The sequence below is a fragment of the Lissotriton helveticus genome, chromosome 7, assembly GCF_964261635.1.
Source record: "Lissotriton helveticus chromosome 7, aLisHel1.1, whole genome shotgun sequence".
NCBI classification, from domain to species: domain Eukaryota; kingdom Metazoa; phylum Chordata; class Amphibia; order Caudata; family Salamandridae; genus Lissotriton; species Lissotriton helveticus.
The window spans coordinates 1,055,447,127-1,055,459,333 of NC_136068.1; the positions used below are offsets into that span (position 1 = coordinate 1,055,447,127).

Sequence of the window (12,207 nt, forward strand, 5' to 3'; positions counted from 1 at the left end):
ACCGAGTTGTATCAATCGACCTGGTAAAACCACAACATGTGGCCGATAACAAACAGTAGGCCAAGTGGACTCCCAATAAGTAGCAGAACACCAAGGTTTGCTACCAGTACAGAGGTCCTAACAAAGAGGCTCATCACATTCGAAACGCCTACAGAAGAACAAGAAGGACTATGCAACAATGCAATAGAACTCAGACCTCTGAAAACCCAAATAAAGACATTTAGCAGAGACACACCAATCTATACTGAAGTACCAAGTGAAAATGCAAGAAACAAAAATCCTGAACCAATTGGAACAATTGACAGAACTGCATCTGGTTACTTCATCAACTTCGATGATTCCTCTAAAGGCTTCAGTGAACTAAAGACACAGCCATCATCCAAATCCTTTAAAGACAAAGCGAAGGAACTTTTGAAACAACTGAAAGAAACATATCTGATTTCTCCATGGATTGAATTTTGGGTGGGTTTTGGTGCATTTATCCTCATACTTTGGCTCATCATGGTATTTACTTTGGGACGCTTCATTGAGGGAAAATATGCTAAAATGGACACAGCAAGTCAGAACATCAACTTGGTCCTCAAACCACACACATCTTCACACGTCGAGAAAAGAGAACTTTCTCCAGAACTTTCTTCAGCCAACTTCACAGCCAATCCGATACCTGGTGGGGTAGCCTGGGACAACACTGACTATGAAATTTATGGTCCGGTCGAGATCCTGAAATATCCACACCAAATCAAGATCTCCTTGAGTGACTTTGCAAAACCAAACTCATTTGCTGATGATTGGGACTTCGAAAGTATTAACAACATGATGTCTGACTTAGTAATGTCTGCTAAATTTACAAAACATGATTATTTGCAAGGTTCTACAAATTATGATAGTATGTATTGCTATAACCATTATGGTAACCATTTCTTGCATAAATCTGCACAACCTAGAAATGTTTTAAATTATAATCAATGGGAACATTGTGCTACACCTCCAAAAGGGAGCTCTAGAACCGTTTATGACAAATATTCATATTTCTCAGGTTTCAACACAAATAATGCTGAAACATTTTATTTTAAATTGTCAAACAAGACAGGGATGAAAACCATGATAACCAACACAAAATTGATATATTCAGATTCATTCTTTGAAAAAATGAATACTTTTGGATTTGATTATTGGGACAAAAATGTTGATTTGAAAAGTGTTTGGGGTACAAAAGAATGGCAAGTACAGGGTTTAGAAGCTTTGTTTAGAGCCTGCATGATCCCAGAACAAATGATATTTTTAAATGACACTGTTCAACAAACCACCTGTCTTGGCTTAGCCAAAATCAAAGATTTAAATAACCCGTCTATTCCAAAGCCAACAATGTTTAGCAATAACTCTGATACAGATGAAGAAATAGACGTAAACCATATACTTAACCAAAACAGAACACATCCTGATTGGAAACAATGGTTGATCTGGCCCACAGATACAAATAACTGTCAAGATAGATTCCTGAATAAAACACAGGGTTTCAAAATGACCAGGCCAGACCCTAGATATCCCCAAAGACATCACCCAGGGATAATAACAACCTACAGTGTGGGCAAATTATGCCTTCAATGGCTTCAAACTTCCACACTGCCTGAAATTAAGCAACACCTAACATTACTTACTGATGGTGCTGACTTGCGTGATTTCATACTGGGACCACGCAAACAGCGTCACAAGCGTTTCATAGCAGCCTCTGTATATGCAGCATACAATGAGGCCTGGAAGGTTACTCAAATTGAAACAGCAGAAAGGATACGTGAAATTGACCGTATTAATTTGGAAAAATCACTTTCTGTAGTGGACAATGGGTTAATGACTCTGTCCTCCAGAATTTTTTCATTGGACAGCATTGTGTCTTCAGCAATCGATATATTATCGCAAGACTTACTGTTATTACAACATGGTCAGTCACAATTGCGTTTCATTGTACAGCTTGGCTGGACGTTACAAAATCTGCGTTCAGGCTATGTGCCTTGGTGTTTAATCAACACAACGTCACTATTCCAAATCTTTAACCTTACTGATAGACAAATCGGTATGGCGCAAAAGGGTGCTGATTATACAATCTTGAGCATTGAAAAACTAGAAAGATTACCAATGACAATGTCAGAACGACCTGTCAGTGAATGGATAATCCACGGAATCATAAATATTCCAATCTCAACCTTCAGGTTTCAATACTGCCAAAAATATATACAGGCTGGCATGTACGAGAAATTGGGAAAGGGGTACCTTAAAACAACTTGGAACCTGCCCTATTCACATGCATGTGTCAGTAATAAAGGACAGAAAGTGTTTCTTAGTGGCAACAATTGTGCTATGTCACTAAGCGGCACGCTTCTGTGTAACGGTATTAGTTTGCACGGAGCCTGTGAAGGGAATTCATACAACCTTTCATGTCACCAGCAAGGCGCACCTGCAACTGAAATAGAACCATTCTTTCAAAGACTCTATAATGGGAGTTACATTCTTATTGTAGACCGCAGATGTTGTAGTCTTATGCCCGGGACTCCTTATCTAGTAACTACAACGGCGAAGGTCAAGTGCTGTGGACGTTCTTTGTTCCCCAGCTCCTTTCCAGACAGGGAGGCAAGGGCATGGCCCAGTTTGAAAATTACTTCTATTCGAATAGACACTTTAAGCAGAATGAAAACAGTGCTTCTTCAGACGCCTACAAGGCTCACGTCATCAAAAGAAACGTATGATCTACAAGTCGCAAGGACGACTGCAGAGATACATACATTATTATCAACTAATTCCCCCGTACATTTCGTGGAAATCCTGAGCGAAATCTTAAATATTTCTGATACCAATGGGATCTCAGGGGTATTTAAGACAGTATTTTCGATGGCATTAACACCATTCAAAGCCATACTGGGTATTTTTCCGGATTTCGTCCATTCGATTTTTGGCGGACTTCCCTTGATCCTGGGACTAATTGCAGGAATCCTATTCCTGGTCCTTATTTTTCGTTATGGCAACCCATGTCACAGATCAAACTCTCGCGACAATGGAAGATACGATCCTAGCCATTGGATACCGGGACCGGATATCAAAAATCCTGGGACTCTCCCGGCTTAGAGACCTAAATATGACTTGGTTTCTATCATTTCGACCAATGTGGCAAAGGTGTGTTTTACCTGTACTAAGGTGTCTGCTATGCGGAGAAGAATGCGTGTTAGACACCTGTCTGACACTACAATCGGATGCGCCAGTGGATGCAGATACACTGTTGGTTCCTACCAAGGTTCACGCTTTGTGCTGCCCTCAAAGGCTGCCAATCCTGATGACGGCATTCCTGGAATCTTCACCACTGCGATTGAAGGGTAGTGAAGTTCAAGATGAAAGCAGCATCGAACAGGTACGACCTTCTGTCAGCAATTCGAATCAGAATGTCAATGGAGACAATCATGCGCACGAATGCATGGTTACACCTATTTCCGACTTAGTGGAACTTTCCCATGAAGCTGTTGACAGTTTTTTCGAAAGCCTGAATGATATGATGTTCTCTCCAGAACAGAAATAGAGACTTTTGAGTAAACTCGCACACGGCGTTCCCTGAATTCGGCCTTCAACTTTAAAAATAAAGTCACATGAACAATTTCACTCCAGCTCACGGACAGCAATATTTTTTCAGCATGCCCCTTAAAATATTTTTCTACATATTTTTTTTTCCGGGACACTGATCTTCTGCTTAAAGTAAGAAACTATTCCTAGAGAACAAAAATTTCTATTTTTAGATACTTTATAGACTTTATAGACTTTAGCTGCCTGCTGGTATGTTCACAAATATATTTTATTATGTGATGAAATGGTCTCGAACTTCCTTTCTGTATAGCCATATTAAGAGCCATTTCATGTGTATTTCTCATATACCAATAAGCAATAATGCATAAAAATGCGTGTTTACTTTTGCATTTAATTCATAGCTTAAGTGCATACAATATATATGACTGCAATTTTTCAGTATATTTGAAAATTTCAAAATGCATTTATGTATTTTGGGGTGGTAAGGTATACACTATACTCTATAGTATGTTGTACTATGTTATACTATGCATAGATTAGTAGATATGACCATAGTTAGCGTGGAGTGGGTGTCGTGTATTTCTATAGGTTCTGAATCAGTCCCCCTATTCCTGACCCTATTCTGGTTAAACTAACTATCAAGTTAACTAACAGTCAGCCCATGAGGCATGAAAACCCCCATGATGCAGATACCGTTATCTGACGCAGTCACACTACGGCACAGGAACGTGTTATCTGATTAGGTCATAACGCTTGAGATCTAATTAGACAAGCGACATTCCTCCAGCCCCTGATAAGGCATACGACGTTCTCATAACAAATCAAACCTATGACAACCTGGATAATCCGTGCGGCCATTGTTTTGATTTCACAGAGAACTTTAGTAAAGAATGTGCTAACGAGCAAGTCGTATGACATCTTTATTGACGTATCTATGTCCATCCTTACGTCAATCTCGGCACCTTTAAGGTATAAATATTGCCGACCTTGCCCTATGCAAACACACGCGTGGTGACAAGACGGAGCAGCCATACTTGCCGAAGCCGAGAGCAGAAGCAGACCCCGCTGGCAGCAGCCCCGCCTTCCTGACGCGCTGAGAGACGCGCTGCTATCTCAAGCCGAGAGACCCAGCACCGGCGCTTCCGGGTAGCCCTCGCAGGCAGCCTGGAATATCGAGAGCAGAGAAAGAGATACCATTCCTCATTCATCCTAACTTCCAGGTACAGAACTGAATAACCCCTCACAGAGAATTCTTTAGTTATTCACTTGGCAAAAACAAACTTAACTTAAACTGTAACTTTCTATTCCCGCCCACGCATTAGACTTAGGTCAGGTACACGGGGTAGGCGTATTTAGAAACACCAGTTGAGTACGTTTAGTCAAATGTATATGTGTATGTAAATATATTTTAATCATTTTAAACATCATATGGCTAAGAAACCATATCAATGTTTTTACAGTATTATTTTATACTATTGCTTTTAATGTATGCACTTTACTTAACTATAAGTATTGCAATAATATCGATCCATTTCTCATGTATGAGAAAAGAGACTGATCAATAAATAACACCTTTTATTGAACACGCCCGTCTCTTCCTTTTCTCTACATTCTGATGAGACTAAGAATGCACGTACTGACTGAGTAAAATAATTGCCTTGTGCTCACACGACTCTTGGGATTGACTCTTGATTAGGGGAGAGCAAAGTTGTCATGTTCTATGGTTGTCAGAAACTAAATCCCTTCTTGTCTAATCAGGGGAGGTAATTCTTTCCTGAACATTCGAGAAAGTTTCTAGCGAACTCTGAGCTTAGCTGGCAAACCCAAAAATTAAGTCTAGTATCGACAGTAGTAGACCTAGTTAACGTCTGGCCTAGGCCTTTACTGCTGTAGGTACTATTCCAATGCGCAGAGCCTATTGGGAAGATAGGAACTACACTACAGCAGGAGAGGATGGGATTTGGACCAGAATCCTCAGAGGACCTTGGGGCACATGGAACCACCTAAGGTAAGTACTCAGGAACCCACAGACGCGGTGTGCAGACTAGGAACACAGCTCCATGCCCAATGGAAGTCAAAGGAGAAATCGCTGTTGCAGTTTTGTAGAACGACCCTTCCCAGAGGACCCTGACAAATTCCCTTGGAGGACAGAAGGTCGGAGAGCCACCCCACCTGTGGAAGCCCTGGAGGCCCCGGAGACCAGGTTACCTACACCAGGGAACCCAGATGCATAGGGGTGAGGAGACCTCCTTAGACAACAATAGACGACTTGGAGAAAAGTGCCTCTGGAGAAGAAGGTGAAGAAGTCTGGAGGAATTCAAGGGTGGATTCTGGAAAAGAAGAACCTGCAAGGAGAGGGACAGAGTTTATGCCATTCAGCAGAGACTAGGAGGCATGGAAGAGCAATGCACACCGATGTTGGAGGGTTCATAAGTGATGACTGTGACCTTGTCGCTGCAGCTGTGAGGACCTGGCGATACTGAGGAAAACCAGGAGCAGTGCACGAGCTGCCTCACATCAGATGTCGTGAACAGGGGGTCGGTGTGCAGCGGGAGCACCAACAAGCCTTGGTAGCTGTAACTGGCGTGGAGAATGAAGGAGAAAAGTTGGGACCAGCAAGGTCCAAGGGATTCACCACCAGCAGGAGAGTCAGTGCAGGCCCCAAGCAAGCAGGGTAGCCCACTGAAGTAGTAGAAAGCCTTCAGGAGGACCCACAGACTGAAGGTACCGGAGTAAACAGAGGACCTCGAGCAGCTCATCAAGAAGGAAGGCCCACAGTGCAGAGGATGCAGTAAGGACACTGTACTTGACAGGAAGATATTCTGGAGGCTGGACCTTCTTATAGCCCAAATATCGCCGAAGTACAGTGGAATCGGCACTGGCCTGGATCCAAGGGGACCTGTGGCGTCGAGGCAGAAGCCGCCAGAATTGAAGCCCCAGGGTCCCCAGCTGAGTCTGCAGGGCCAAAAGGCACACCGGCGGCGTTGGGCTGCCCAAAGATGGCTTGCATCACTTTGTAAAATTGACGAAGCTGGGCAGGGGTTGCTCCGGGTCCCGGGAAGAGGGGAACACTGGAGTTGACCCTACAGGCTCCGCACATGGAGCCACAGGAGGGGCTCTACCGGCACCCCAGTTGCGTCGGCCTACGGACAGGGAGAAGTCAAAGAGTGACGATTCTTCTTCTACTTCTAATTGTGCTTTAACTTACCTGACCCCGTGTGCGAAGACTTGGACGAAAAATGATGTTGGTGGTTTTGGGACCGGTCCCTTGACCTCCTACATGAACTGGAACTCGAACGGCGCTGAGCCAACTGCCGGGCTTCGAGAAGCTTTCAGGACCGCTCCAGCGAAGACTTTAGATTCATGGTCCGGCAATCGGAGCATAATTTGGTGTTGTGGTCGTGCCCCAGGCAAAACAGGCATATGGGGAGCGGATCCATCACTGACGTCAGTCAGTTACAGCAAGCCTTGAAGCCGGGCATCCCTTATGCACCAGGAGTCGAAGACTCAGCAAAACGGTTTTGACAAAAGTTGTGAAAAAGTCAGTCAAAAAGTGGCTCTCAGGATCTACGCTGGCTGGCATGGAAAAAGAAAGAACTGACGTCAGCGTGCGAGGGCGTCGTCTAAGTAGCAACCGCGACGTCACCCCGGTGTCCACAAAGCAAACGGCGAACGCAGAGGCGACCGACGCCACCTTTCCTCACACAGGGGAACTGCTGACGAAAAACTTTCCGGATCCAGTCTGATGCCTGGGGGTAATTCTATGGCAAGGAATCTATAACTACCAGTTTCTTTCAGATATGAAAGCTTAGTGCATTAAAATTCTTTCGAGAATGCCACTTTTGGGCAGAGATGATTTAATGTGATTTAATGTAATATAATTAATATCAACTCAAATCGAAAGAAATTTCAAACAATAAGGGTTATTTTGAGAGACCAAATGCGAGAAGTGAGTGCTAAAACATCAAGATTTTGACTGAAATATGAGTCTCCTTCTTAAATTGGGAATGCTCTCCTGTGTATTTAATGATTCTCATTGCGTACTTACAATTTCTAGGTCAACGTCCAGCCTGCAAACTTTCTTTATTTTCTCTATTTCTGTCCTGATGGTGCAGCTCCTAGAACTAACACCTCATGTGTTTCTAAATACCTTTACGTCTGACCCACAAAATATTTATCTTTAATTTAGCACTGTTTTAGAATGCAATGGACAGCACAGCAATGCAAGAAAAATTGATCAAAACAATGCTGTAACAAACCTACCTGCACAGCAATTACTGATAATACTTCAACAGAAATCCGATTGAATTCATCAAAACATCCCCACGCTCCAGTTTGGGATAATCCTTTGTAAATATCACCACATGACTAAAATGAAAAGTAATGAAAGAAAGTCTTGATCACATAGTCGTATAATATTCCATAGAATTAAAAGGTTTTTACTTATAATTAGGGCTCCCGGTATTATGGTATTTATTTTTCTAACATTTCCTCTTGTATTTACCCATATTTATGTTTTGCTCATCTTATTCATATTTATCCATATTTATGTTTTGGTTTGATAATACATGGTATCATAAAATGGTATATTTCCACATTTATTTAACTGAAAAACATGCACTCATACTTTGCTAACTGTTGCATTTTAGCAAATTGAGCAACCAAATATAGCGAAACACTATACCCACAGGTAAATATAAGCATTTTAATACAAATATATGTTAACATATGCCTGTATTTACGGAAATCTCAACCTGTTTTTTTTAAACTTCCCATGCTGTCTATCTGCCGACCTGATGTCCTGGAAATCACTTACGAAAGCATGGCGAGTCACCCTCAAAAAGCACAACTTTCTGTATTTTTCCCCTTTTAAATATAAATATAAACAGGAGACGTGTTGTTTTCTGTTTGTATTAATCTGTAAAAATCAGTACATAGTGAAAACTGGGAGCTAGCTCTACGTTATAGGAATCTGCATTGAAGTCATAAATATTAAATTGTCCAGCCAAGGTGCAGGACCCTGGCCCACTTTTACATAAGATAATTAGAAAAAACCAATCTTTAAATCAGGTGCCTGTTTGACAGCTATTTTGAAAAAAAAATGTTATTTTTTGTTTCAAAGAAGTTAGTTTCAATTAGCAAAATCTCTGGAGTAAAGCTAAGGGCTGGCTTGTGAATGAAATTCCTTTTGTATCACTCACGGATTTAAAAACGCAATAAGTCCTCACACGTGCACACTGTCACTTCTCTTTGCACTGATATATCCATTCATCCATCCACTGACTCATTTCTATATTCACCCTCTGACAAATTAGCCACAAACCAGTGCTTAATTTGTAAAACAAATAAGTGCCAAGGCCCTGCTCGGAGGCCACTGTAGCCTGCACCACCCATTTCCCCTGTCAGCGCTGTCAATGACAGTACCAACACGACTACTGACCATTGCACTCATAAAAGGGTGATAATTCACTTAAGAAAGCATGGCGAGTCACCCTCAAAAGCACAATTTTCTGTATTTTTCCCCTTTTAAATATAAATACAGACAGTAGACATGTTGTTTTCTGTTTGTATTAATCTGTAAAAATCAGTACATAGCGAAAACTGGGAGCTAGTTCTACGTTACAGGAATTTGCATTGAAGTCATAAATATTACATTGTCCAGCCAAGGTGCAGGACCCTGGCACACTTTTACACAAGATAATTAGAAAAAAACAATCTTTAAATCAGGTGCCTGTCTGACAGCTATTTTGAAACATTAGCCACAAACCAGTGCTTAATTTGTAAAACAAATAAGTGCCAGGGCCCTTCTCGGGAGGCCACTTTAGCTTGCACCACCCATTTTCCCTGTCAGCGCAGTCAATGACAGTATCAACACAACTACTGACCATTGCACTCATAAAAGGGTGACAATTCAGACTATTCCAGGTCACCCAAACCTATAATAGTGGTGTGACCAGCAGGTTTTATTCATTTTAATATATATCGACTTATTAAAATCTGTTGTTCTCATCTCAAAATTAGACAGACAGTGCCACCATGTGATGAACTGCCATTAGAGCTGGTGCTGGCAATAAAGAGCCGATGCTGAGCACCGGAAACAACCGGCTCAAATTAAGCACTGCCACAAACTCAACAACATATGCAAGATAAATTAAGAGGATACAAGGAGAAAAAAGAAAGCATGCAGTTGTCTAAACATGGCAGACATATCCCTGCAATAATAAATCTAAACATAGCAGCAAATGTCTGTCTGGCAGAGGTTTTGTAAATAGCCTATCATCAATTAAACGTTGCAGCATGGCTGCCAAAATTAGAACCAATGTTTTGGCTGTCTTGAAATGGTAAAACAGTGATACAGTGTGGTCGAAAGAATTCTGTAATAGAGGAAGTACTCGCGTGGAATACAGCACACTGCAGCTTAAATTAGTGGCAAAGAAGTGACCTGATATTATTTAACCGCATGCGCGCTGTGGGTTTTCCCGCTGTGCGCTGAGAATCGCGGAATCCCGCGGTTCATGACGAGCGTCATCAGCGTGCGAGAGGTGTACCTGATGACGAGCTGAGCTCGTCATCAGCGTGGAAGGGGTTAATGATTTTTTATTACAAGATCCTGGCAGTCAGCTAAGACGAGATTCTAGCAAGAATTATTGCAGTGCAAATTGTCGACCCCTAGGGTTTATCAGAGGCATAAACTAAAATCCTTCCCTAGGAAACAAGGCTAGACTGGCCATACCGGGCATCGGACGTTTCCCTGAAAGGCTGGAAGGTTGGGTCCAGTTTTGCAGCAGTGGAGTTTTGTTTTGTTACTGAGGCTGCAATATCGTCCCCCAATAACAAAAGCAGCAAGCAAGTGTTTCCTGCCTCCGGGGGGGAGGCAGTTCTCCCCCAGGGGCTAGTCCGAGAAAATTGCCAGGACTGCTTTGGGTTCTCAGTCTGGCCATGCTAGAAAAGTACACTAACATTTTCATGTAACAAAATATATATCCGTAGGCTTTAATACTGAGGAATATAATTGAATGTAATGAAATGAAACATTTTAGCAATCAATTTTTGAGCTGAAGGGTACATCTGAAAATGAACACATATTACATTGTATGATCTTATATTCTCAGACTGGCAAGCTGCAATGTGGTTACAAGAAGTGACTTTGTGGATGGATTAGTACATTGAATTTTTTGCAGAATGTAAATAGCCTTTGTGTTTAGATAAATTAAAGGCAACGCTGTTTATCTCTCCATCTGTGTAACCTGTGTAACTTATACGGGGTTTCTCCCCTATAGATTGTAGTTCATTCCAGGTCCTTGATCATAAACCTACCGTGAACTCAAAAATATACTCAGTCACCAAGAACCCATCCTCTCATTTTATGATCACAAGTGAGTGCAACCATAAACTGAGTGAGCCAAGAGCACACACTTATTGTTGGATTCCATAATAAATGTAAAATTTAACATGTGCCAATCATGCTGTAGGTCAGACTTTCTAAAATCAACTACACAGATTCATAAAAGGGTTCAAAGATAGGTGTCTCAAGGTGGGCATATACATAGACTTCTCACTCAGTCGCTATAATCAATTCCCTGCCTGCGTAAATTTCATTCGCTTCTAGTGAGATTCGCATTAACTGTAATTTCAAATATGCCTATTCACTCTGCTCACCTTCACAAAGCGACCAATCCTCAAATCCATTAAACAGAAAGGGCACTAGAGGGACAAATATTGTAAACAATAGCGTGGCTAAAACTAGAAGGCAGATGATACAAGTCATAGCATATGTCAACCATATTGAAGCCTATGACTTTCATTGATATAAAATACGCTCATAATGGATTTTTTTTCATTAGTAGTAAAAAAAAGTACGGTTTGTGCTCTCACTATGAAGCTGTCGTTAGTTTTAATTTATTCTGAAAGGCCAATATCATTCTCCCCGATTGCAAAGTAACAGTCTACAATGTGAACTATAATAGTCCTGTTTTGAAGAAATTCGGCTATATCGGGAAAACAAAAAAAAGGTAGGTTATATTAAAAATCAAAATGATCCCAGCTGCGTGGAGGGCAAACACATTTTTGTGGAAGCACATAACTTTTGCCTAATCCAAACTTGTATTCCTGGCTCCCAACATGGGAGTGGAAACAAAGTCCCTCTCCTGGTGTCAAGAAGCCTATAAAGAAAGGGTAGAAAAGAGGGAGCTAGGGATACATAGACAGCAGATAGATGCATGGCAACATTTTAGAAGTGAAAAGTGGGAGATTAAAAGAAAAAATAACCGGGAGAAGATAATTAACTTACTGACTTCTATTGCAAATAAACTTTTTCGCCTTTCATGCCTGTCAGGAGCACGGAGAAAGCGCAGGCAGAACGTGATACAAATGTTGTGTCCTAGCCTGCAGGAGCAGGTTACTGGCAGTGCATGCTCTAAGTCACACAAGACTAGTCCCTGTCAGTTGAAGCCCACTGAGGAATCGGGTTCTGCAAGCAGGAATAGGGAGTTGGGAGACTAGCCTTGACATCGGTAGTTTCCCCCTCTCCCCCCTCACCGAGGGTTGGCATTTCTTTATGAAGCTGAAATTTGAGACTGACCCTTTACAGAACAGCAGCACAACCATGTTATCATGCCATGCACTAGAGTGGTTGTTATACAG

The 12,207-nt window shown here is 41.7% G+C and overlaps 1 protein-coding gene across 4 annotated transcripts in view; it reads right to left on the reverse strand.

The window, feature by feature from the left end:
- The window catches only part of DNAH17 (dynein axonemal heavy chain 17), a 12,633,448-nt gene that overhangs the window by 7,193,142 nt on the left and 5,428,099 nt on the right, over positions 1-12,207 (reverse strand). For all 4 annotated transcript variants that reach the window (XM_078653923.1, XM_078653924.1, XM_078653922.1 and 1 more), the window contains one exon: positions 7,828-7,932. In XM_078653923.1, the coding sequence (XP_078510049.1) occupies positions 7,828-7,932 (105 nt within the window). The remainder of the gene's footprint in view (positions 1-7,827; positions 7,933-12,207) is intronic.